Here is a 24946-nt window from a genome sequence, read left to right on the forward strand (position 1 = left end):
ACAGCCATGCATGTCCGTTGCTCTTCTTTCCCAGCGCCGACCTCAGTTGCCCCAACAGCCAAATAGAGGCAAACTTCCCCGTTCCGCTTCCCTTTTCCTCAACTTTACTTTTTCCATATGGCTTCCTAACAGTCCTTGTCCACTTTCTTCTGTCCTACGGGGATTGATTCCGCCAGGCCTCTATGCCAGCATCAACGAATAAGATCGAGGATCCATGTCAGGAATGTCGTGGTATGTCCCCATTCTTTTCCCGAGCCGCAGGCTGGCTTGTTGACTGATGGCTGTCCCAAGACCGCCATCTCAAATGTAAGTTCCGCTACTGACAGCTCGCCTACGTCTCCATCACATCTTGCAGCGCCTTCTTCTCCTGCTTCTTCTCCATTCTGCACATGTCTGTTCTGCATGAAGGCTCCCCGACGTGCCACAAGAACCACCTTTTCTCACCGCCACGACCATCTCCAGCCCAACCTCTCTTTCGTTGGACGGTGTCACTGCGTCGGACCAAGCTGACATCCCCCAGGCGACGACAACTATCCGAAGTGCAAACAATGTGAGCGTCTTGGGGAGAGATGTCGGCGCGGCAAGGGCAAGCTCAAATTCCGGGTCGGCTCCAGCGCAAGATACGATGCCTCCTTTTCCAAAGATCAAACATGGCTCGAGCAGACCAAGAATGGTAAGTCTGTGTAACCAGTGCCGCAAAATTTTTCTCGCCTCAGAATCTGCGCCCCGGAAAGAGGGGTCTCCTCAAATGCCTCCTTGATCACCATCTTTTATGCTGCTGTCATGTCTTTCCGCCCACAATCATCACCCACCCGTTCATGTCGCACTGCTCCAAGGCCACGTTGGCAGCGGCTACTGACGCTGTGTCCCCATTCATCCCGCTCAGGGCCGGACACCTACCGATGGTTGGTCCTATTGACTCGTGTGCTGACAATGCCTTCTGACAGCCAAGTTCCAATTCGTTGACCAAGGCCCGGAGTTGGAAAACTACTACTCCCAGGACGATCTCGCGGTGACTAGTACCAAAGCAAATGCTCAAGACGAGAGACAGGAAAATGCCTCTGGGCCGTCCAAACGTCTTGAGTCATCGGTCGAGGCCGAGCTGTCCCCAACAGTTCGCAGCGCTCCCTCGACCGACCTGCCTCCTTTCTTATCGCCTTTCAATGCAAACCATGAGTCAGTCTTGGTACATTCTCCCATAAAACGGAGGAGAACTGCGGATGCGATTTCGCCAGAATATCAGACCCACTCCAATCGATCGCCCAACGGCGCCTACGACCCCATCCGGTCTCAATATCGGATCTACGACTTTCCCAAAGTTTTCAGCTCTACCAGTCCGGACGGCTTTACCTATATGCCCGAACAACATCAAGTCGCCAAAGTGGTAGAGGCCGAGTATCGTCGCCTGGCCGATTCTGCGGCGGCTACCATTCCAGAAGATCCACTACTCTCCCCCGCCATCTGGAAAGAGGAGTTCTACTGGCCGAACCAATACACCACAACACAATGTGCCTGTTTGATGCGATACTATATTGAAAATCTCGCACCATGGGTAGGTGACGTGCTCTAACCTGAATGTCTGTCGCCAAGCTGACAGCGGGAGTTCGACGTGGGAGATCCAGCCAGGCATTTTACATTGGCCGTTCCCCAACGTGCCAGGCGATGTCCTCCGTTACTGAATGCCATTTTCACGCTGGCAGCAAGACATCTTGCTTCGCTCCCTCGATTCAAGACGACAGACGGTGTCATCCAGTACCAAAATATACTCCTTCCCAAATTGACCGAGGACACTGCTGTCAAATATCATAACGCATGTATTGCGTACCTCATCAAACTTTCTAGCGACTCAGAGCATGTTCGAGACGAGAACTTGCTTGCCGCCGCAGTCATTCTGCGATATTATGAAGAGATTGATCCGTCGCTGACCAATGAAGATAGCAAGACCCTCATTCATACCTTTCAACTGTTTGTGAACGCTCAAGCGAATCCTTATGCTTATATGATGGACGATGACAAACATCCGGAGTACCTCAGACCAGGGTCTGCGATCGGGTTGTTTGAAAATGCTCTGGCTTACTTGAAAAGCTTTCAACATGCTTCATTCCGAGTGGCACTCCGTCAAGAGTTGACAATTGCCTTCCTGAGGCAAAGACCTGTCCGGCTACCTCTAGAAACATGGACGATCCTGCAAGGTTTCGATAAAGCAGAGGACTTCATCTGGTCCGATCGACACCTTTACCACTGTGCCAAAGTTCTCCAATTCTGCTTTGGTGGTGACGGCGGTACTGGCAAGACCCAGACTGAACGATGGAACGAGCTTCGACACTTCGAGATACAATGGGACCAATTCAAGCCGTTGTCGTTCGCGCCTATCCATTATCAGGAGCCGGATCGCTCAAAGGGAGAATGTCTCCCGCACATTTGGTATATGGCGGAGGTCCACGCCACGGGATTGTTGGCTTTGGACCTGGCGCGGATTCTTTTGACAGTCTACAACCCGAACATACCGCGAATCGGGCCAGGAGTAACAGCAGCCCAAAAGAGGATTGCGGATGAAGTGCACGATATAGTTATTCGACTGTGTGGGACTGCAATGTCTCTGGGTGGGACAGCAGCATCCAATGCTTCCTCACAGCCAGCGATGGTACAGGCGTACATGGCGGTTGTTGTTTGCGGCGAGTACTTTTCGGATCCCCTCGAACAACGCGCTCTGCTGGGCATTTTGGACAGGTTGAAGGACGAACATGGTTGGCCCACAGGAAAAACGGCTATGCAATTGAAAAGGGAATGGGGCTGGAACTAATTAATGGATTGGAATGGCTTTCTATACCCGGTCTTTGTTTTCTTGGGCCACATCCGAACACTTTTTGTAAAGGGAAACGGTTTTTTTTTTCTCAGAGCGAGGTCTACATGAGAAATTCTGGAACGGATGAGGGATACACGCATGGACATCGGCATGCAGCAGCCGCATGCTTGAATGACCCTTGGAGTTACATTTGACAGGTACAGGAACATGCGAGGAAGGTTTCAGAAACCATTTATGATACGGCCACCATCACTACGGCTCGGTTATCTTAGTATTCATGATTGAGTGACGTTTCAGACAGCTCACAGTTTGATATTCCTGGATAGTATATTTGGGGGCATTTGAGGGGTGCGAGTTGTCCTCTGAGGCCTGCGTTTCACAGCCTTGCACTGGTATCTTTTCGTTACAGGATCACGAAGTGGGTGATTGGGTAGCTCACCCAGCCTCAAACGTTATATATACCTAGGTATCTAGGGTTGCGGACTGAATCAGTGTGGGAAGGCTGTAGTGCGAAATGCTGGAAGAGGGATCGAGGCCTGCTTGTGGAAGGCCTGAACTTCCCTATTGGGTTGTATGAAGGTGAGGAGCCACTGGCAACCAACTGGGGCGCTGGGGGGGTTAGAGAAAGTTGGGGCTAAGCGAGAACGCGCTCGGCGGTACTAAGTGCCTAGTAGCTACCAGGTAACTCACTGCGCAGTTATTAGTGGACCAGTCGAAGGTACCTACCTACCTAGTAGGTACCTAGGTAGCTATCGATTGGTAGCTGTGCAGGTGTCACACTGTCCGGTGGTTGACACGAAATGCCGTCATTGATTCCGAATCTCTAAACTGCAACAACCTCTATACTGCCCCTCTCTTGAGCCCCTCCTCCATTGACGTGCCTGCGATACATTACTAATTGACCGGGTGAGACGAAACAGACATTTGACACCAGGCGTATTGCGCCATTCCGCTCATTAAATACCTGCGAGTCTCTCCTTGATTACTTTTCCATTCCTTTCCTTCCCATGCTGAGGACCTCTTTCGGATCCTGTCGTTCTCTGTTCAAGAAACCACCTCCCGAGCTACCGCCTAATCATCTCCGTTCGCGCATAAACAAACCTCTCCTCTGTTCCCTTACCTCGCTGCTCCAGGCAAGGCCCTTGCGGATCCTATCCAAAATGTCCAACGATCTCTACATCGCGGATACACCCGTCGAGGTGTCTCAGGCCAAGGGTCTGCACCTCATCACCCAGAACACACCCAACGGTCAAGCCACGCAGATCATGCTCGAGGAACTCGCGGATGTCTATGGCACAACGTGGACCACCACCCTCATCAACATCATGACCAATGAGCAGAAGAAAGAGTGGTTCCTCCGGCTCAATCCCAATGGACGTATCCCCGTGCTCGTCGACAACGGGCAATCCCCTCCCTTCCCCATCATCGAGACCAGCGCTCAGCTGTTGTATCTGTTGAAGTTTGCGGACAAGGAGGACAAGTTTGGCTTTAAAGATGAATTGGAGCGGAATGTGGTGCTGCAGTGGATGTTCTTCTGGCACGGCGGAGGTGCCCCGTATCAGGGACAAGTGAACCACTTTTCAAGGGCGGCACCCGAGAAGATTCCCTGTAAGTGACATCTGCGCTGGCATTGCCTTCTAGTCGCATCGTCCATACTGACGTAGCGTGAACATCAAAGACGCCATCAACCGCTACAAGAACGAAACCCTCCGCGTTTACGGCGTGCTGGAAATCCGCCTCTCGGGTCGGTTCACAGGCGAACCGCGCGACTACCTGGCCGGTCCTGGTAAAGGCAAGTACACGGTAGCAGACATCAAGACATGGCCTTGGGTGAAAGGTTGGGAGAGAAGCGGATTCAGCGCGGACGAGATGAAGCCTTTCCCGCACCTGCTCAAGTGGATTGACCGGATTGCTGCGAGACCAGCGGTCCAGAGGGGCATTGGCGACAAATATGTGCAGAAGTAAGTTATCATAAAGCTATGCCTTTGAAGTGAAAAGGGGGCCCTCGCTCTGGGACGGTCGAACAAGGTTTGAACTACGTCCCGATGTGCAAGAGTGCAATGGCGATGGGCAATATAGAGCTTCCAAAGGATGAAAATGCCCAAAAGTTCACATTCCCCAACGAGCTAGCAGATGTTCTCCTGATGCTCCCAATGCTCCTGTCAGACACCATACACTCTTTCTCTACCATTCGCAGTGATAGCCACGTCTTATTCCGCCTATCCATGTCTTTGTGCACACATTCTTACCGAGTCTTCGATCACCTCAGCTGACCACCTTCGTGTGCTCCTTTCCTCGGGAAGGGGGCGCGGCCGCCCAGATCGAGACTCTGAGAGTATATATACAAGACTGGAAGAACGTATTTTCCTCGGGTTTTTTGGTTCCTTGCATTTCGCCCCTTGCTTATTGATTGTCTTGCGCTTTTCTAATCCGTGTTTCCTCGATGGAAGAGGAGGAAAGGAATCAGTGGCCCCGACTCGGGATCTTTCGAACTCCAGCCCGTAGAGGTTCTTCTAGTCCTGAAACCTCACCATGACCTCGGCGAGATGTTTCCTGAGCTCCCCCTTCCTCTCATCGCTGCACCAGCTGCCCTCAATAGCGTGGCCGACGATCTTCTCCCAGTCCTTCTTGTCCAACCCAAACGCGTCCTGGACGGCGCAGTGGTTGTCGAGGATATACCCGCCAAAGTACGCCGGGTCGTCGCTGTTGATGCTGAACCTGACGCCGTTGTCCAGGTACGTGCGGATGGGCAGGTCGCGCACGTGGGAGACGCAGCGCAGCTCGACGTTGCTGAGCGGACACATGGTGACCATGATGTTGCGGTCCGCGAACAGACGCATCACATTCTCGTCTTCGGTGAGCTTGATCCCGTGGTCGACCCGCGTCACGTTCAGGTCGTGCACCGCCGACGCCATGTAGTCGACCCCGGCCTCCTCGCCCGCGTGGGCGGTGCGGTTGAACCCGCGGGTGAGTGCGTCGGCGTAGATGTCCCGGTACAGGTGCGGCGGGTTCCCCTTTTCCGTCGACGACAACCCCAAACCTTTAATCACGCCGGACTCGAGGTTCGGGATCGCGTCGCGGTACATCCTCGCGCCGTCCTCGACGGGCAAATGCCGCAGGACACACACGATGAGTTCCGACGTGATCCCCCAATCCGCCTTGGCCCGCTTCTGCGCGGCGGTGAACCCGTCCACGATATCCCCGTAGCGGACACCCCTGACGGTATGCGCCTGCGGATCGAAAAACACCTCGGCGTGAACCACGCCGTCCCCGTGCGCGCGCCGGAAGTACTCGTACGCCAGGGCCTCGAAGTCTCCCGACGTGATGAGCACGGACATGCCGATGAAGTAGTAGTGCAGGAAGTCGTCGAGCGAGGTGAATCGCCGGTACCGGGCTAGGAGGGTGTCGATGGATTCGAACGACGGGTCTTCCTCCACGGAAGGTAGAGAGATGTTGTTCCGCGCCGCCAGGTCGAAGAGGAGCGACGGCTCGAGAGAGCCTACAAAATATAACCATGGAAAAAGGACGTTGTTAGTTTATGCCCCTTTATACCAGGTAGTTCCAGTCTAGTCACAAAAGAAATGTTTATTGAAATATGAAAAGAGGGGTTCCGGGCCATAGCCTCACCTTCGAGATGCATATGGTGCTCGCACTTGGGCAGAGCCTGGAGGAACTCGTGCATATGTCCCTGACACATTTTTTTTGGCGCCGGAAAAGTCGAAAAAAAAGGGAAAATCAGATCCCTTTTTCTTTTTCCCACGCCCTTATTTCTCTTTCTTGAAAAACCTTGTTCCTGGACGTACCCGGTTTGTCGTGAACCCAAGGGATGGGGGAGATGTTGCCCCTGATTCAGGATCCTTCTTTTGCAATGAAGTCCTGCTGGTAGTGGTGGTGGTGGAGGGATTTTCGATCGAAAAACCACCGTCCGTCCCGCGTCCCTATGCACGTATAGGAACGTTTGTGTCAAGGTAAAAAAGGGGCTGAGAAATCCCGGCCTTCTCTCTTCCTCCCTCCGTCTCTTCTCTTTCTTCTCTTTCGGATTCTATTCCGTTCCTTGACAGTCGTGCCCTTCTGCGCTCAGAACCACCTGTAGACCAAAGATATCCGAAAGGAATTTGTCCACGGGAAAAAACCCCCACGACCGTTGGATTTAGAAAAGAAAAAGTCCCCAGTCTAATCTTTGTTGTTATTGTACAAACACACACACACACAGTACAAAGGGAGTAACGGCGGGAGAAAGCAAGAGGGAAAAAAAAGAATTAGTAGCAATGGAAAATGCCAGTAATGTTACATGGCGGAAGGAAAAGAAGAATTAAATCCAGTCTATCTTACGTAGCTATGTACTTATCTTCCTCATCCATCGGTGACCTCCGGACACAATAAGTGGGCAGGACACAAAGAGCGATTGCATCCTAGGTAGGATATGTTCGGTATTATTACAATCTGAGCGTAGCTTATTGAGATTGAATTTTCCTTTTTCCTTCTCTTTTTTTCCCTCTTTCGCCTCTTTTTGGATCTGCGGGGTTGATTTGCTGAGCCCAAGCATCCGACTGGATCATGCGTCTACTTAGCTGTGGTTAGCAACTGGGAATGTGACGTACTCGCGGGGAGCTGGAAAATGCTTATCGAGACCTAATATTGAACTTGGCAGGTGTCGTGGCTTCGTCCTGGGATGTGCTCTTCTGTCGTTGCCCCTGATCCTTACAGCCTCGCCCAATATATGTTGATGGCATACCACCATCTGCACAGTGCAGATGAGCATGCTGCCGAACTGCTGTCTCTCCCAGGCAATCTTCAATGCAAACCGCAAGTTTGTGAAGAGATGAAGCTGTACAAGCAAAAAGACTCGCTAGGTATCGCGTATCCAAATCCACGATTACCACCTTTCATCACTGTCATCAATTCATGAATCGCTCGAGTCCCTTGCGTGACGAGCATATGATTTTCCTAACCCAACGCCCTTTGCTCTGGCATCGACTACTGCCTCCAAACAGCGGCCCATGCCTTCGAGGTCGCCCATAATTCCCACATGTCCCCGATCACTCTCCACTCTGCCCCTTTTGACACACCGGTACCCTTCTGGTAGCTGCGCTGCACTTGCAAGCACCACTCCGTCTCCTGCGGCAAATGCCAGATCATCGAATGCATCCGTGTACTTGATCGCTTCTTTATTGGCAACTCTAGCCCCGTACACGGTGGGCACCGTCTTGCCGAAGATAAACGCGTGGGGTGGGTAGAGATTGCTTTCCTGGTGGCCAGGATTAAACTTCAACTGTTGTTTGAAGACCGACACCTCCGCCAGCGTACGATCCAGATAATCTTCTGCAAGGTCTTTCGGAATTGTTACGGCGGTTGCAATGCTGTTTCGGTGGTGAGATTGTTTCATGGATGGTCCAACCATTCCTTCCGCATTACCTTCCGTGTCCTGACCCGCCTCCAAGGCCTTGTTCACGGCATGCTGATGTGCTTCTTCAAGAGCTTCTCTGGGATCCGTTTGATGGGAGGATTGGCCCGGAGGACCTTGACCTCCAAACCACGAAGTACGTTTGGTGGACCCCGAAATGCTTTCGGAAAGGGCTCCAATTATACTCTTCCTACGATCTTCTTTCTCTCGGAGACTGCGAGGTATCGGCGGGTTGATGCAGGGGGACAGGTGGTACTCGTCCCAGACGTGCGGATCGAAGAAGTCCAGATCGTACCTCTTGTTGGTGTGCTTCTGGATGAAGCAGCGGCCATCTTCCGGAAGAAGAGCGTAGCTGGTTCGAAGCGTAAAATTAACTTGGGCTGTGAGGACTCTGGAAGAAAGAAGCACATCGTCGCCGTTCCGCAACGGCCCCAAAATATTGACACAGTGCTGCGGAACGCCGGCGTAGACCACACCTGCAAAAAGCTCTGGCCTTTGGTTGACAGCATGCCGTGTGATCAGCCCCCCAAGACTGTGTGCGATAACGGTGGCCCCCCGTTTCTCGTGAGGAGTCCCCGGCTGATTGCACTCCAGTGATTCCAAGAACTTGATCAACTTTCTGCTGAGAAGGTCCGGGGATAGTCGCCAATCATAGCCCCAGTCGTGGACTCTCAGCTTATTCTCACGTGTGTTGGGGCATTTCCTCATATGTTTGAGCAGTCTTCGACAAATGTCGATCGGGCCGATATGCGAAAGAATGCCAGATGGGATAATGGTCTGTTCCATGCGCTCTTCATCCTCGCGCGTCAAACCAACTTCAAGATCTACCTTGCGGATGTTCAGTCCAACCTTGATGGGGACCCAGAGTTGTCGATGAGGAGGTTGTGCTGATCTCAAGATTGATCCCCTATAACCGCCCAAGATAACAATGTCACCAGTGGTTTTTGAAAGAGCGTGTGACAATATTGGATGCGCTCGCTGCTGCGGAGTTTCCACCTCTACGCCCTTTGCTGCATTCCGTATCTTCTTGACCGAAGCGTGCTGGTGAGCCTGTCCTTGCCCATCGCCGCTAGCCTCGTCGATTCCGGGAGGGATTTCACCGTTCGATTCGTCGGGCGACGTGCGTCGCTTCGCTACTTGTCGGAGTGCGGGCAGCCGAGGCATTTTCAGTGTCGAATTCTGGAAACTGTCTGTAATGGCTTTGAATCGAGAATTTGCCATATCAGTAACGTGGGCAAACGCGCTGATGTCGTCGTACGCTGAGACACCGGAGACCCTTCTCCTTATGTACAGAGATCCTTCGGAGTTGGAACGTGCCCGGCTAACGTTGGATGCCGGGCTGGTCGGGGAGAGCAGCGATTGCACATTGCCGTCCATCTGACTGCGCGACACAGTAACAAGGTCGTGAGCTGGCACAGGGTCTGGCTGCATATTGCGGGATGTGTCAGTATTACGCCTTTGAAGTGGTTCGCGAAGAGACCATCGAAATGTCCTATTAGTTGGTGTCATCTGACCGCCAGCAGGACTCTGCTGCCCGGAGTTACCATTGCTCGATGGCAGAAAAGAAAGCGATATGGAGCTTCTGCTGAAATGTCCAGATGGAAGGTCTGGTAACAATTTTCGCAAATTGGAAAGTAAGTTCGTTGGAGCCGACGACAAACTACGCCTTCGCTCACTTCCAGCCCCGGATAAAAGGTCCTTGGTGACGGACGATCTGTGAGGTTTCGGTGACGGGGCCCCTTCTTCGAGGCTATCAATGTGTGAAACATCGTTCTCAGAACGTCGAGTCTGCTGGGGAATCTGACCGCCTTCAGGCGGCGTAGGTGGTTTTCGGGTTGGGTGTGGTGGGAATTGGTACTCCCAGGTCGGCCTTGCAAGATGCTTTGCATCTTCCACCGTTGCAGCCTGGGATGGGTACGTCCTATCATAGGGGAGGCCTGGTGAATTGATGGGATAGCTGTAGGATCGTGATTGCTGGTTCGCGGAAAGCGAATCGTGTGAAGAGCTTCTCGTTTCGATTCTCTCAGGAGAGGCGGACCGTCCGGCATCATCCTGGTAGTCTGCAGGTGGCCTCGGGCTAGCATGCGGCGCATTGGGCTGGGTGTCGTCTGCTTCGTCGCTGTCATTGTCGTTCTCAGGTTCTTCGGCCAGTGCTAGAATTCTGTGGAAGTATTCAACAGGCAGATTGAGAGCTCTGGCCTTTTCGGCTACAGGAGTATCTGGAGATCTCATCTGGGTTTGAGCTCGACTCATACTGACGCCGATCAGATCGTCGTCATACAGATTTTGGGTTTCGAGTCGAGGTGCTTGGCCATAGCCACCAGAAAGAGTTTCAATGTCAACAAACCCCCCGAAGCCATCTGTTAAAGGGGACCATTCCTCGTCTTGGCCGTGAGCGGAAGTGAGGTCGGCCGTCCCAGGAGCATGGGGTGATTCCATCGTTGGGCGGCGGATTCATGAAGGCATGTAAGCTGAAAGTGGGTTGGGTGGTTCAGAATGAAGCAAGTGTTACTTCCTTGATTGTGGATTGCGCCGTAGCTGTAGTACGGGGGAGGGGAGCTCGAGTCATATAAGGCTGATGGCTCGCGTAGGACGAGGACCAATTCTGAGCTGAGATACAGTGCTTATTATTGTCAGGGATTTTGTAGCGATAACCACAGACGGTTCATGTGAAGGCTGACTGAGGAAGAATTGGGTCAAGGAGAGGCTGGGCTGCTGAGGTAGGTAAGATGAGGGAAGCCGGCTAAGGATCGCTCCAATAATGATGGAAGTGAGCGAGGTACGAGGAGGATCGAGGGGGGACTAAAATGCTTGGGTTGCAGGATGAAGCCACTGAGGGTCTTGTCAGGGTCGAGATCCAGGTTTCGTAGCCGAGGATGCAGGACTACGACGTTTGATAAGCGAACAGCAGCTGGAATGAGGTGGAGCTTCAAGAGATTAAAGATGAACTTTGCACACTAGGTAGACATGAGGATGATGGACTTTTGAAGGGTGAATCGAGCTGTGCGGCGGGATTTTGTGTGCGGAGGGAGCAAGAAGCGCATTGATGCATGGCCGGGAAAGAGCGGAACATCAGCGTATTAATTAATTGGAATCCAAGAGCAGACGCCATCAGCCACCACGCGAGGGGCGCTTCTGCAGTGACTTCATTATTAAATACTGTAAAGGCGCTCCATATCCATGTGACCCTACCTAAGTGTCTATATGAGGTGTGCGAGTACTGGTTTGGGAAGCCAACTACTCGGTACAGTCGGCTCACTCAAAAACAAGATTTGCCTTGGCTCTTCTTGTCATTATTTCATACGTCGTATTATTGTTCTTCAAGTTTCCCACGTCAGATGCCAAGCCACCAAAGCCACTCAACTGCCACTGCCAACTGCCACTGCGGCTTAGTCACCGCTTGTGCCCGCCGCCCGCGGACTCTAAACTCTAATAAAAGGCTTGTTTCCCGCTGCGCCGGACGCCCTGGTACTAGTAACCTCCCTTGCCTCCCTTCTCTCTGCGCTCCTCATATTCCCTCCAGCATTGACACACGGGGGGCCACCAGTTGAACAGTGACTGACTCCCTTTCTTCTCATGCACGCACAAGAATAATGACCAGTGCTTCACGGTAACATGTGCTTGTGGCATTCAGTCAAACAAACAGGCTTGACACAGCAAGTGAAACACGACCTTCATGCACTCTTTTTTGCGCGACTCATTCATCTCCAACGACGCGGGCCTAGACTACAATAGTGATCTACTGAGGCACTGATTCATCTCGGAGTGTCATTGTCAGTCGTTCATTGACGGGCTGGTGTCATTTTGGACCCAAGTGAGTCAATATATATATCGGTAGGTGAAAGATTTGAGCAGCCATGCCTTATAAGCGGATCATGTCCCACATGCGACGAGTTCTTTTTTCTCCCGATCGCTTGCCGAACTCGGAACACTTGATCGATCTCCATCGAAGATGCCGAGAGAAATCCCACGACCTCGCTGGATTGGCGGCGACAGTCGTAACAGCGCTTGGTTTGGCCTGGCCAAGCTGCTCATGCACGACGAGTACCTGCGAATTGAAGCCATCCGGAAGAGCAGACGAGATCGGGCACGCGCCGCACTACTGACTAAACCAGATACCGAAGCTGTCGCGGCCAAAACGTCCGAGGGTGATCGAGAGGGAGCCGAGACGGAGCCGGCCAGAGAGGCGGTCACAGATGACGACGAATCGCATGCAGACGAGGCGGAAGAAGGAGCCGAAGATGTAAAGGACGATACAGCGGCTGCCCCCGCGGATGGCGAGAAACGAACAGAAGGTAAAGGCTCACAGGATCGGGAAATTAATGGAACCCATGAATCGAAGAATTCAGTTAGTTCTCCAGCGCGCTCTGGAATCCGCTCCGGCAGGGGAAGCAGTGCGAGGTCACGTTGTGGTACCGCTCGATGCAACAAAAGATATCAAGCTCAAGAGAAACCCTCTTCGCGTCCGCGCTCGGGGGCAGCGTCAGCAAGGACGATGAGTAGCCAGAAAACCGTTTCCCGGGCCTCTGGCGAAGGCGACCAACAATCACAGCGGCCTTCTTCCTCCCGCCAAATGGTAGCAGTCTCGCCTCCTTCCTCTCGCCAGATGTCAGCACTCTCTTCGGCACGGGCCAGGCACGGGAAGATCATTGCTGAGCAGCGCAGGATTGCTGAACAGCGCGGTATAGCTGAGCAGCGCAAGAGTCAAGAACAGCGCAATATTCAAAATGACCGTCAAGGCTCCAGCCAGTTCCCATCTCCACGCCCATCCGCTGTGCACTCAGGCAGAACGGGGAGCGACAGACCCACCAGTGGACACCACAATACCACCTTCATTCCCCAGGAGAGTGCGCAGCGTTGCTCCTCAAGCTCGTCGAGATTTCCTTCCTACAAGCCTACAGTCGCAGAGTGGCGCGAAAGTATAGGCAATCCTTACAAGCCAGAGCAGTCAGTATATGCCCCGTCTTTTCGGTCAGATTTTTTAGCCATACGGGCGATTAGCTCGCCTTCCACCTCCAGCAGACTTAGTCAAACAACTGCTCTTACATCTATCTCGCGAAGGCCGCCGAACCCCCAATCATCTTCCACGCCATCATGCACCCACCACAACTCACCATCTGTGCAGCCAGCTGAGCGAACTCTACCACAGCCTGGTTCTCCTGGAGCGTTGCAGTCACAGACATGGAATCGGCATGAAATACAGACTATTATTCCGAATAACCAGGCCAGGCACATGTATGGGCAGCCTCCTCAGCAACCGATTATTCCCGTCAGTACGAGAGGACAGCACCGATCATCTCCGCCTGCTCCCAACATTCACCCTGGTACTGGTACCCAGATCCGATATGCCCCAGGACCCTGTCCAGATGGCAGCGTCTGGAATGTCCACGCGCAAAGGAGTGGTTCTGTGCAACGTCACCTATGCATTGCATATCCCTACCCATATCAGCTTCCATTTTTACAGGCTTGCATCCCCACATATGCCGGAGGCTATTGGGCTCTGGGTCTCTACAGACACCATTCTCCTACCGCGACATCATATCCGTATGCGCAACCACCTGCAACCGCTCCGCCTTGTTGGGAGACAGCACTCCCGCAACAGGCACCGACGGCATACACGTACTGAGGTCAGTGGCTTACGCTTTCTCCCCACCCGTCAAGCCGCCGTTCCAAGACATGACAGGCACAACAGGAACGCTTGAGGAGTGGCGATCACCCGAGACTTTGCTTACATACCTGAACTTCCAAACCAGAGACGGCGTGGGGGAAGTTCCGTGGGGGAAAGAAGGCATCTGAGGTGTTCCTCGCTGCTGGCTGAAACAGGGCCGCCTTCCCACGACGGAATAATAGGGGTTCAGGAGACACCATGTTCATGATCACAAACCTGGTCGCAACGGCGAACCAATCATACTGTACAAGGGAAGAAGCCCTCGACACTGTGCGCTCCGAGCTTCGGCCTTCTTGCCAACCTACGCCGTGACCCAGTGCGTGCTCCATACATGTTGACGGTTTCTCGAGGCTGAGGTACCCCTGTGTAGCTAGAAGTAGTCGAAGAATATCACTCTTACGCAGGTAGCAAGAACGGGCTATAGGAAGGAAGGCTTCATGCTTTCTGTTGGCCGTAAATGTCCATCTTCTTCCGGTCTGCTCTCCACATGTTCCTTGACTGTCTGCCATGGAGCAGGGAAAGATATTCGCTATCAGTAGGTAGGTAATGTAGCTACAGCCGCCCTATCGCTAGGTATGTAAAGCAAGGCTAACGATCATGCCCCATGTCTAGCCCCCTCGAGTCTTTATTTCCATTCAAAATTTGTACTCTGCACTGGCTTCCCTCCTCCTCCTCCCTCCGTTCCAGGCCTGGAAAGACATGGAGGTTGTCCAGTGGTACCAAGTGACTGTCGGGGTTCACTGTGAGTCGGATCACCCATTCTCGTCACTTGAAACAAATGTATTTTCCACCCACTGTACTCCTACAGGGTTGTCTTGACACTGACTTCTTTTGGAGGACCTGTTGCTCGAGTTTTCCCACCGAGTGGGCGTAGCATTTCTGGCAGCCACAGGTTCGAACGCTCTCCGCTAGACCGCAGCAGCAATCCAGTATGTAGTTGCGTTGTTGAGTTTCCAAATCCGATCAATCAATCATTAGCATCGTCCTCACTCTTGACTCCGACATATGTAGCATCAGGCCATGGCGTTAGGCTATGTCGTGAGCGGAAGCCACAGTTTTTCCGCAGCGTCGTCATTAACACAATCATCTCTGCAGGTACAAGTGTAGCGCGCCGACGTTTGTTATTGATTCATTCGCGGTCGCTTCGGATCTGGGCCGGCCTGGGTCTGAACAGCGCGTTCCTCGCGTATCCGAATTGCTTCAGTACCGTCATCAACAAGGGTTTCTTTGAACCAAGGATGTTTGAGGGCTTCTTTTGCCGTGATCCGATTCTTCGGGTCATACACGAAAATCTTCCTTAACAGGTCAAGGAGGTGCCTGTTGAACGGGCTGGAGGCGGGAATGAATTCCTGTTTGGGAATCACTGTCAGTATCCTCTTCAAATGAAAGCAGGCATGAGAAGCCCAAAACGTACATGAAGATGCTTCATCGCCTTGACATATTTTCTGGATGCCTTTGATGTTTCGTTGTTGGGATATTCCAACTTCCCTCTATTGAAGAACTTGGCGGCGGAGTTTGCGTTGGCTCCACGACCCCCCGAGCATACTTGCTTGACCAATTTGGCGTCGATCTTGCCGTTGCACACGGCTTCCATCATAGCCAAATGCTCGAGATTATCGTGCGTTTGGAATAATGCGTCGCCCGTGAAGAACTCCACAATGATACACCCTATGCTCCAAATGTCGCAAGGGAAACTCCATCCCAGTTGCAGAATGATTTCAGGTGCTCTGTAGTGCCTGGTCGATACCACAGAGGAATGATACTCGTCGTCAAAGGTGGCTGAGCCAAAGTCTATTAAGCGAATTTCACTGTCCAGAAGGACTCGGCGCTGTCGAGCAGTTCTTGACGTTGTATGAGATGATGAAGGTATCGAGCGGTTGTAGGTAAAGGTCTGGTAGGCGTTCTGAACCAGCAGGATGTTTTCTGGTTTGAGATCCGTGTGGATGAGGTTCAGATCGTGCAGGACTGTGCAAGGTTAGCGTTGACCTCTCACAAGGGAGGAATGTGGCACTCACAGGCGACGCTTGTGAACAACTGCCGGGCAAAGCTCTGAATTTGCGAACTTGGGAAGGGCACAAAGCCATTTCCCTTGAGGAAATCGAACACACTCTGTCCCAGGAGGTCCGTAACTATACAGATGTGGTTCCGAAAGTCGAAGGAGTCCCGTAGATGGATGCACTTGTTGCGGTTGGTTTTGTCATTCAGAGCAAGTGTAGAAAGCACACGCAGCTCGATCCGAGAAGCATCGCGGTACTTCTGCACGGATCGAATAATTTTGACGGCGCATTTTGTCTTCTTTCGCGAATCGAAAGCCTCGACCACTTTGCCAAAAGTGCCTTGCCCAAGCAGCTTGATAATTTCATCTATCAAATTTGTCAGAAAGAGTCCAAACCATCCGCAGATGATAATACTCACATCGGTCAGCAAGCTTCGTGCCGGGAGTCACGATGTAATGTCCATCATCATCATCCACTTTCATATTCTTATGCCTTTCTGTATCACGTATTATCGGGACGTGAACATCCGCGGCTTTTCGCAGAGGTTTTGGAGGGGGGACATAGTCTTCAAAAGCGTCCGGGGCAGATTCTTGTTGTTTTCTCTTTGCTGCTTGTGCTCGAGTCTCTTTTTGGGATGTTACCCGTTTCCGCTTTTGTCCTGTTCTGACATCTTCATAACTGTTGCTAGCAGGGTTGCTGCCATACGATTCAAGTGAGGTTGGCGCTGTCACGGTCTGGAGAGAAGTGGTTCGGTCACCAGAATGATAAGAGGCGGACGAGGATGATGCACCAAATTTGGCCGGGTGCGTCGAATATGTCGGGCTGTCTGTGTATTCGATCTCGTAACCGTCATCAACTTTTCTTTTCCGGCCTGCGTTGGAACCGTAACCCCCGGCATCTTCTCCCTGCTGCCTTTTCGAAGCGTCTCCTGGCCCTTGAGGCTCAGGACTGTCGTCGTCAATAACAATGATTTCTTTCGGGATCCCGTTCTTGTAAAATTCACTCCAGTCCGGCTGTCTTCTGAGATGAGCATCGGAAAGGGTGGAGGTGGACTGAGACGGAGGCATTGTGGAAGCGTGTGACGGCCCTCTGTAAGAGATTGCTGGGGATGGTTGAGGTCGCTGGTACTGAGCGGTACTGGGATAGGAATGAAACGAAGTGTTCAGCCGCTGAGGTGCAGGTAGTGTGTTGGTAGTGGGGTAAGGGCGGGTACTCGGCGAATATAGGTTTTGATGGGCATAACCATACTGGCTATGGTGAGCAGGTAAGAGGGTTGTTGCTATCGAGGGAGTAGACATGGTGTTTCAGGCCTGTTTTCGGTGGGAGTGGCTCGACAACCCAGATGTTGCCGACTGCCCTGAGCAACATGCGAGGGTCCAGAGGGGTCAATGGTCGTGTGTTTGGTCTCGAAATTCGTCTAGGGCGGTGAAAAGGACAAGATTTAGGTGGCAGATGATGAGATAGAACCACAGGAGGGAGGATGGACGTCAGAAGGTCGTTGTCGAGGCGGAGTTCGAGGATCGGGTGAAAACGTGGACACGCACAACTTCAGGCGGGAAACGCCTATAGCAGCAGATCCACGCTCATTTTTTTCTGCGATCAAGGAGACGGTAGAGAGGTACGAGGGAGAAGAGACTTGAAGCAATGACGAAGAATAAAACTGATGCCAGTCAGGTTGAGAAAGAACCAGAGGGTGGAGGACGACGATGATGTAGACTGAGGTGAAGTGAGGTTTGCACTTTGACGGGCGCCCAGCGATCCAGTGTGCCATTAACCAGGCCGGTCATAGCGCACTTCACGTTACAGGGCCAGCAAGAAAGGGTTCAGGTCTGTTTCTGGGCAGTGGGCAGTGGGCAATCGACATGGAGAACTGCGTCTAGTTAGCCGGCCGAATCATGGGCTGCCCACGGGCGAATGACACCACCATTCCCGTGCCCCAACGCCGGGCCCCAGGGCTGGCATCTTAACCAGAACACCGCCTACGTCCGCTGTCTGCTCTCCGCAGGATGCACTATCTAGACCCTTCCACGCGTATTACCTAGGTAGGTATCCTCCTGTATGCGATTCCTAGTACTCAAGAATAGTCCAAACATTCTCCCAGTCTCCTCGCAATTCGCTGCCTTCTAGTCAGGACTCGCAGACACTGGTTTGAGCACCGCTCTTGTCACTGGCGTCTATTTTTCACTCCAAGCCCCAGGATTGGTGAGCAGTGGCCCCAAGTCCTCCCTCCACGCGCCTTTGGCCTACTAGTCGTTGTCGCTTATCAGGCCTCCAGGGGGGTTCCCAAAGTTGTGCGGCAAATGAGTGAGTGACGCTGAGCCACCGGGAGGAGTCCAATAACGCCCCCTCGTCACACCACGACAATCGTCTCTTGCGCACAGTGATAATTCCTGGTATTCTGCTAATTTGTCTCATGAATCGAAAAAGGTGAGAGGAATACAATGTAATGCGTTAAGTAGGCTCCGCACGTTCCCTCCTCTCCGGTGTCGGGGAAAAGTAGGAGGCATCGCAGGGATGACAAGTTTCCGCCACCTCAAATTGCCGTGCCATGGCGATCACCCCATGCGACAAGACCCGAATGGACTTCGTCGGTGCGTGGTTGAGGTTGGAACTCTCGCCGAACCAAAGCCAATGCACTTTATTTGCCTCCCCGGCCTGCCACGATATGATAGTCTGCATTGCGCTAGTCTAAATTGGACAAATTCACACTCAACTCAGCCCTGACGTGAACCAACGGCGACTTTGCTGAAGATGATCTCAGAAGCCAAATACGTTGATCTCCTTTCATGCCAATACAGCCACCACCAACTGTCATTCTGCCTGCTGCTCTGTGCGCTTGCTCGGTTCTGCTCGAAACCTCAATTTGGCTTCTTTATCCGTTTTGGTTTGTTTTCTTTTTATGAAAATCCCATTATCTTACAGTAGGCTTGGCCGATCGCTCCTCCGATGAAAGGCGCGCCGTAAAATGGCTCCCTGAAGCAGTGCTTGCAAAATCTAGAAATGCACATATCAAGAATCAGTTTTCTCCGGAAGGCTGAGGCCTCTCACATATGAACGTGAGGCGCGCCCATCGCTCTCCAGCACGAGTAACACGTCTCGGGCCTGGATCTTAGCGTCCTTATCTTCATCCCAGTTACCAAACTGCTTTTCTTTTGGAATAGTTCGAGCTCGATCAGGGGCCGGTGTCCCCGCTGTCGACGGTGCAGCTGACGCTGGCGGTTTGCCTGGAGTTGCCGCAGGACTTCCTCCTGCTTTACCAGCATTCATCCAGTCGTAAGTTCTTGACTTCTTGCCGCCCAAGCGACTGCCAAATAAACCCGCTACGGCCATTCGTGCCGCTTCGTTGGCCGACTTGTGTTGTTGCTGTTCGGAGAATTTGCTCTCTGCTAGTTTCCTCTCTTTCTTCGTCGTCTTCTTCTCCGCGTCCAGATTGGCAACAGTGGCAGCCTCCGGCGTCGCATTAGTCTCGGTTGCTGTTGCGCCTGCTTCTTCTTGTTTGGCGGCTTTTCGTTTGGCTCTCTTTTGTCGGCGCGCTTCCTCTGCTGCCCTCTCTGCTTGTGAAACTTTTTCGAATGTAGATATTAGACGTATAGGACCCGGTATCTCCTCATGGCGAAATGGGGAGTCGCTGTTTGCTTGGGAATGTGTGCCTAGTTACGGGTCAGCATCAGAGAAGAGGGAGGCGAAATCAACAATCTCACGCTTTAAGCTGGAGCTGGCTGCTGGGCTGGCTGCTCCGTCAGGGACATCGGTTGCTGGCTTGGCTTGAACTGCTATATCTTGCCACTCCTCCGGTACCTTTCCTGTGGAATGCTGCCGGCGTTCCTTTGCAAGTCTCGAAGAGGCGCTCAGTAAACCAGTCATCCGAGCTCGTGTTGCCAGACTGATGACCTTCATGATATCCGAAAGTCGCTCACCCTTCTGCCCAGTGTCGAGAATAGCTTGCCCCTTGTCGATGATGCGCGAGGCGCCTTCCAGCCCGTTGACTCGCACTGTGGGCGGGGGCATATGCTTTTGGGTATTAACTAGCACTCCAGACTGTGGATCAACCAAATGTTCGGTGATGCTGATATTTCGAATCTTTTCGTTGAGCGCTCCGCCTAACAAAAACATGTCCCACAGAGGATACTGGCTGTATCTGGACGCTTCCCAGTCGGCGCGCGCTTCGTTCCTCTCTTTCATCTCTTCCTCTGACGGCTGATGTTCCTGGGGAAGTTCCTCTCCCTGTTCTTGTTGTGGGGCGCTTGCGCCTCCACTGGATCCGGGCCGCGGAAAGGAATTGTTTTGATATTCAAAGCTGCTAGTAGTGGCCGTCCGAGAAGAGCCGAAGTAGTCATTTTGAACAAGCATTCGAGCCTCCTCTTCAATGTTTATGCCGGTTCCCACCAAAATATCTTCATAGTTCCGATCTTCTGCTTTGTCGGGCGGACGCTGAGGAGGAGGCATTAATCCTTGCCCCGTGGATGGTACGGCTGAGCCATTCACGGGAGCATTTCCACTCGGAGTGGTTGGCTGGGCCGTTGGGGTGGGAGGAAAGCTTTGGGCAGGAGAAGGTGACTGAACATCGGGAGACAATCTGGGTCTCTTAGCAGCTGGCGGCTGAAAATATTGCTGAGGCGAGAATGCTTGAGGCGAAGGTGAGGAGTAGTTGTTCATGGCTAACGGAGGTGACTGGGGACCAAGCGGGCTGGGTCTGCCATTTGCAGAACTGAAGTTGCGCGAAAAGGACGTCTGTGTCTGAGGGAGTGGAGGCCGCGATGGCGCAGGCGGCGAGTGAGCCATGTTGATGAAGGGTCTGCCTTCAGTTCCACCTCAGCGTCTGTCTGCGTCGAAGTGTCTGTCTCTCTGAACCTGACTCTGGATCCCGAGTGAGCGTCGACTCACGCTCGGCTTCCTTCTTGTGCCAAGCATGCCTGATTCCACCTTGTCGACATCCAAGGGTCCGCCGATACGCAAGAGGAGACTGTCGGGATTAGAATTGCAAGAGTAAGTGGTGTGAATGAGTGATGCGATGATGGTTAAAGTGTAAAACTGCGGGTAAGGGCTGCCTACAAGCGACCCAGGACCCAAGGCCGCAATCAGTCACGTGCTGCGCTTGTTTATTTCACCCTCGCCAAAGTAGAACTTGACGCATTCACAAGTATCAATTAACTTGCTCCGTCGTCTGCCCGAATTGTCACTACTGCACTGCGTTTGTCCATCGAGTCTCGCGCTTTACCAATGAATGGCAGGCAGTCGACACGATACTAAGAACCCGATTTCGGTGGTGTGAGGCATGTTCTGATCTAAGATCTCATCCATGCAAGGGTGTCTCATCCTATCCTACCCTTTCCTCGATCCGTCACGCTCCCGTCTGCAACTCCGCCGACCCTCGTAAGAAGCATGGCCGCAAAAAGAAAAGCAGCGGCCATGACCGCAGTCGAAGATGATGAGCCAGTAGATCCTTCAGATGAGCTGGTGTTTATTGGGTTGGGTGGGTGTCAAGAAGTTGGCCGATCGTGTCATATCCTACAGTACAAGGGCAAGACTGTGATGGTGAGGCGCTCAAGACATCACCGGATCAAACAGAGGCTGACATTAGTGTAGCTTGATGCTGGCATGCATACAGGTCGAGAAGGGATGTCGGCAATGCCCTACTTTGACGACTTTGATCTCAGCACCGTGGACATCCTGTTAATCAGCCAGTAGGTGAACCTCTCCTTTTCCGATTGCGTTGCTTTGGAGAGCGAATTTGAGCAGATGGAGCAGAGAACAAATGGGATCTTGGTGTTCTACATCCATAAGCGGCTGCATGTTTGGAAGCGGCTGGATTCTACGGTCATGCTCGAGAGATCTTGTACCTATAGGCAGACACCAATACAATCTTGTTCACCTAAGATCCTTGTTCCTGCCCCTTTGTCCTCCTTTTCAGCTTCAACCCAGTCGTCTCTGCCCTTGATTGCTCAGCTGCCGGGAGGATTTGACCCAGATTGCTCAGAATTGAAAGCTAACTGTACCCTTGTGCAGTTTTCACCTGGATCATGCGGCCGCACTGCCTTACGTGCTCGCCAAAACCGACTTCAAAGGGCGAGTCTTCATGACACATCCAACCAAGGCAATCTACAAATGGCTTATCCAGGACTCTGTCCGAGTGAGCAATACTACGTCAACTTCCGATCAAAGAACCTCGCTCTACACCGAGGCTGATCACATTTCCACTCTGCCTCAAATTGAGACGATCGACTTCTACACAACGCATACGGTGTCAGGCGTCCGGATAACACCGTATCCGGCCGGCCACGTCCTTGGAGCTGCCATGTTTTTGATTAATATCGCTGGACTCAACATTTTCTTTACTGGGGACTACTCTCGAGAACAGGACCGACATCTCGTGGCTGCCGAGGTACCAAACGCTGCGCGTGTGGGCAAGATCGATGTCCTCATCACAGAATCCACGTTCGGCATCTCAAACGCGCCTCCACGCGCCGAGCGGGAAACTGCTCTTCTCAAGTCTGTCTCCAATATCTTGGGCCGTGGTGGGAAGGTTTTGATGCCAGTATTTGCTCTTGGTCGAGCACAAGAACTGCTGCTCATCCTCGAGGACTACTGGCAACGGCACTCGGACCTTCAAAAATTTCCTATCTATTATACCGGCAACACGGCACGAAAATGCATGGTTGTATACCAGACGTATATTAATGCGATGAACGACAACATCAAACGCATCTTTCGAGAGAGAATGGCCGAGGCCGAAGCCGCTGGCAATGCTAAAGGTGTCAGTGCGGGCCCCTGGGATTTCCGCTTTGTGCGCAGTCTGCGAAATCTGGACCGATTTGACGACGTGGGAGGGTGTGTAATGTTAGCTTCGCCCGGCATGATGCAATCAGGCATGTCTCGCATCTTACTCGAGAGATGGGCACCAGACCAACGCAATGGGGTCATAATGACTGGTTATAACATCGAAGGAACCATGGGCCGGACTATCCTGTCGGAACCAGAGATGATTCCCGCCATCATGAGCGGGGGAAACACTGGTCTCGGCCACAACATGGGTCGCAGAAACAAAGATGATGATGCGGCGGTGATGATCCCTCGACGGTGTTCAGTCGAGGAGTTCCAGTTCGCAGCGCACGTTACTGGGGTTGAGAACGTAGATTTCATTGAGCAAGTCGCTGCAGCCCACGTTATCCTAGTACACGGAGAACGTTCTCAAGCCGCACGGCTGAGATCGCGACTGCTGGACCTGAACTCCCGCCGGTTGACGAGCAACCCGAACGCCCATCAAACAAAAGTGTACAGCCCAGAAAACGGCGCGGAAATCAAGATTCCTTTCAGGAAGGACAAGGTGGCCAAAGTTGTCGGGAAACTGGCGCAGATACCCCCTCCTTCATCCGCCGAAGCCGACGACACGAGAGTAATCAGTGGAGTGTTGGTACAGAATGGCTTCAAGCTCAGCTTGATGGCGCCAGAGGATCTTCGCGAATATGCGGGCCTGACGACAACCACCATTTTGTGCCGACAACATATTACTCTAGCCGCAGCTGGGGTCGAGCTCATTAAATGGGCTCTGGAAGGCACCTTTGGCAGCATTGAGGAGGTCGGTCACATCAAAGCCGAACCAAATGGACACGGACATCCTGTCAAGGTCGAGGCCGACGAGAGAAATGGAGAAAATGGGATCAAAGCAGAAGAAGAAGCCGACGAGGAAATTATCGCGGAGCCACAGCGGACATTCCTCATTATGGGATGCGTCACTCTCAAGTGGTCGGGACGAGAGAAGCAGATCGAACTCGAATGGGAGGGCAACACGATGAACGACGGCATCGCCGATGCAGTTATGGCGGTGCTCATGACAGTAGAGAGCAGCCCGGCAGCCGTCAAATACTCGTCGAGCAAGTCAACCCATTCCCACCACGGCCACGAGCAGAACAATAACATCAACACGCTGACCAACGAACTGACCAAGCTCTCTCCTCAAGACCGGTTCTCCAGACTGTGCATGTTCCTTGAAGAACAATTCGGTGATAACATCACGCCTATAGACAAACCGCGCACAGCCTACCCACCAGACGGCACGGCCCTAGTGACCGGGGCGCAGGGAGTGAAAAAGGAGGACGACGACGACAACGGTGACGTGCCGGATGAACCAGATGAGGAAGCCGACCTTGAACGCGCAGAGGCAGCAGAGCGCGCCCGGCTGGCGGCCGCAGGCATCCCCGTGCCGGGACTGGAGATCCGATTCGACAAACATGTGGCGAGGCTCTGGCTGGAGAATCTAGACGTGGAATGCGCTAATACCGTGCTGCGAGATCGCATCAAGGCCGTCGTGGAGAGGGCGGTGGAAACCATTGCGCCTCTTTGGGCGGTCCATGACCGGTCCAAGGCTTGACATACCGTTCCAAACGTGCTCAGCAACAGGATTTTCTGGATTTCCTGTCTTTCCTGTCTACAAGGATGGCGGGAAAAGGGGGCGCTTGACCAATGCATGGGAATGGGAAGAAGGGTAGTCCCCAGTCTAATGGTGTTTGGCGTCAGAAGGACTACGACGACGACAACGAGCAATGAGCAATCGGGGCGGGCAAGGACAACAAACAAGTTACTCGCTCTCTTCTGCTGGATTGCACCACACGAAACCCTCGTTGGTGGGAGACACAGGACAGTCTACTGCGTACATGCAAGGCCATTTCGTGATTACCTGCAATGCGGCTCGACGAAGGAGGAACAACCGTTGTTGAGCCAGGAGAGCGAAAGAGGGTTTACCATCACCATCACCCATCACCACCGTCGCCACCATCAACACCACCCGCAGTGTTCTCAGCATACGCACGACTGTCCCTCCCATATTTATCAGGTCAAGGGCCCCCTGTACGCGGATGATGCCAAGGACAAACAAAGCAAGACTCAGCCTTCTGCGGGGCAAAATCCTTCCTGGGGTGCTAAGGGTGCAACGACTCGACAATTATGTGTCAGGACCCAAAGAAGCCGAAACTATGGGCAAAAGCAGAGCAAGGGCGAAGAACATTGACACCTCGGTAGTACCTAGGTATGTAGTTGCCTTTTTGTCATTGTACACCGACTAGCCAAGGGGAGGG

General features: G+C 52.7%; 8 protein-coding genes across 8 annotated transcripts; 4 read left to right on the forward strand and 4 right to left on the reverse strand.

Moving 5' to 3' along the window:
- Nucleotides 1–182: 182 nt before the first annotated feature.
- Nucleotides 183–2803, forward strand: Z520_09517 (uncharacterized protein; the record flags this gene model as incomplete). The annotated part of the gene is made up of 5 exons (XM_016780011.1): nt 183–231; nt 292–306; nt 521–673; nt 948–1552; nt 1604–2803. 5 exons carry the CDS (start codon nt 183–185, stop codon nt 2801–2803), a joined length of 2022 nt encoding a protein of 673 aa, XP_016628950.1.
- A 1163-nt stretch (nt 2804–3966) lies between these two features.
- Nucleotides 3967–4771, forward strand: Z520_09518 (uncharacterized protein; the record flags this gene model as incomplete). The annotated part of the gene is made up of 2 exons (XM_016780012.1): nt 3967–4414; nt 4485–4771. The coding sequence occupies 2 exons, from the start codon at nt 3967–3969 to the stop codon at nt 4769–4771; spliced, it is 735 nt and encodes a 244-aa protein (XP_016628951.1).
- A 548-nt stretch (nt 4772–5319) lies between these two features.
- Z520_09519 (uncharacterized protein) lies at nt 5320–6503 on the reverse strand (the record flags this gene model as incomplete). Its single annotated transcript, XM_016780013.1, has 2 exons — nt 5320–6305; nt 6434–6503. The coding sequence occupies 2 exons, from the start codon at nt 6501–6503 to the stop codon at nt 5320–5322; spliced, it is 1056 nt and encodes a 351-aa protein (XP_016628952.1).
- A 1206-nt stretch (nt 6504–7709) lies between these two features.
- Nucleotides 7710–10649, reverse strand: Z520_09520 (uncharacterized protein; the record flags this gene model as incomplete). The annotated part of the gene is made up of 1 exon (XM_016780014.1): nt 7710–10649. The coding sequence occupies one exon, from the start codon at nt 10647–10649 to the stop codon at nt 7710–7712; it is 2940 nt and encodes a 979-aa protein (XP_016628953.1).
- Nucleotides 10650–12162: 1513 nt separating this feature from the next.
- Nucleotides 12163–13836, forward strand: Z520_09521 (uncharacterized protein; the record flags this gene model as incomplete). Its single annotated transcript, XM_016780015.1, has 1 exon — nt 12163–13836. The coding sequence occupies one exon, from the start codon at nt 12163–12165 to the stop codon at nt 13834–13836; it is 1674 nt and encodes a 557-aa protein (XP_016628954.1).
- A 1163-nt stretch (nt 13837–14999) lies between these two features.
- Nucleotides 15000–17173, reverse strand: Z520_09522 (uncharacterized protein; the record flags this gene model as incomplete). The annotated part of the gene is made up of 4 exons (XM_016780016.1): nt 15000–15227; nt 15293–15843; nt 15894–16241; nt 16294–17173. The coding sequence occupies 4 exons, from the start codon at nt 17171–17173 to the stop codon at nt 15000–15002; spliced, it is 2007 nt and encodes a 668-aa protein (XP_016628955.1).
- A 1711-nt stretch (nt 17174–18884) lies between these two features.
- On the reverse strand, nt 18885–20657 carry Z520_09523 (uncharacterized protein; the record flags this gene model as incomplete). Its single annotated transcript, XM_016780017.1, has 2 exons — nt 18885–19525; nt 19577–20657. The coding sequence occupies 2 exons, from the start codon at nt 20655–20657 to the stop codon at nt 18885–18887; spliced, it is 1722 nt and encodes a 573-aa protein (XP_016628956.1).
- Nucleotides 20658–21257: 600 nt separating this feature from the next.
- Z520_09524 (uncharacterized protein) lies at nt 21258–24243 on the forward strand (the record flags this gene model as incomplete). The annotated part of the gene is made up of 3 exons (XM_016780018.1): nt 21258–21410; nt 21462–21559; nt 21882–24243. The coding sequence occupies 3 exons, from the start codon at nt 21258–21260 to the stop codon at nt 24241–24243; spliced, it is 2613 nt and encodes an 870-aa protein (XP_016628957.1).
- Between the last annotated feature and the right edge of the window lie 703 nt (nt 24244–24946).

Source organism: Fonsecaea multimorphosa, assembly GCF_000836435.1.
Source record: "Fonsecaea multimorphosa CBS 102226 unplaced genomic scaffold supercont1.24, whole genome shotgun sequence".
Classification (NCBI taxonomy): domain Eukaryota; kingdom Fungi; phylum Ascomycota; class Eurotiomycetes; order Chaetothyriales; family Herpotrichiellaceae; genus Fonsecaea; species Fonsecaea multimorphosa.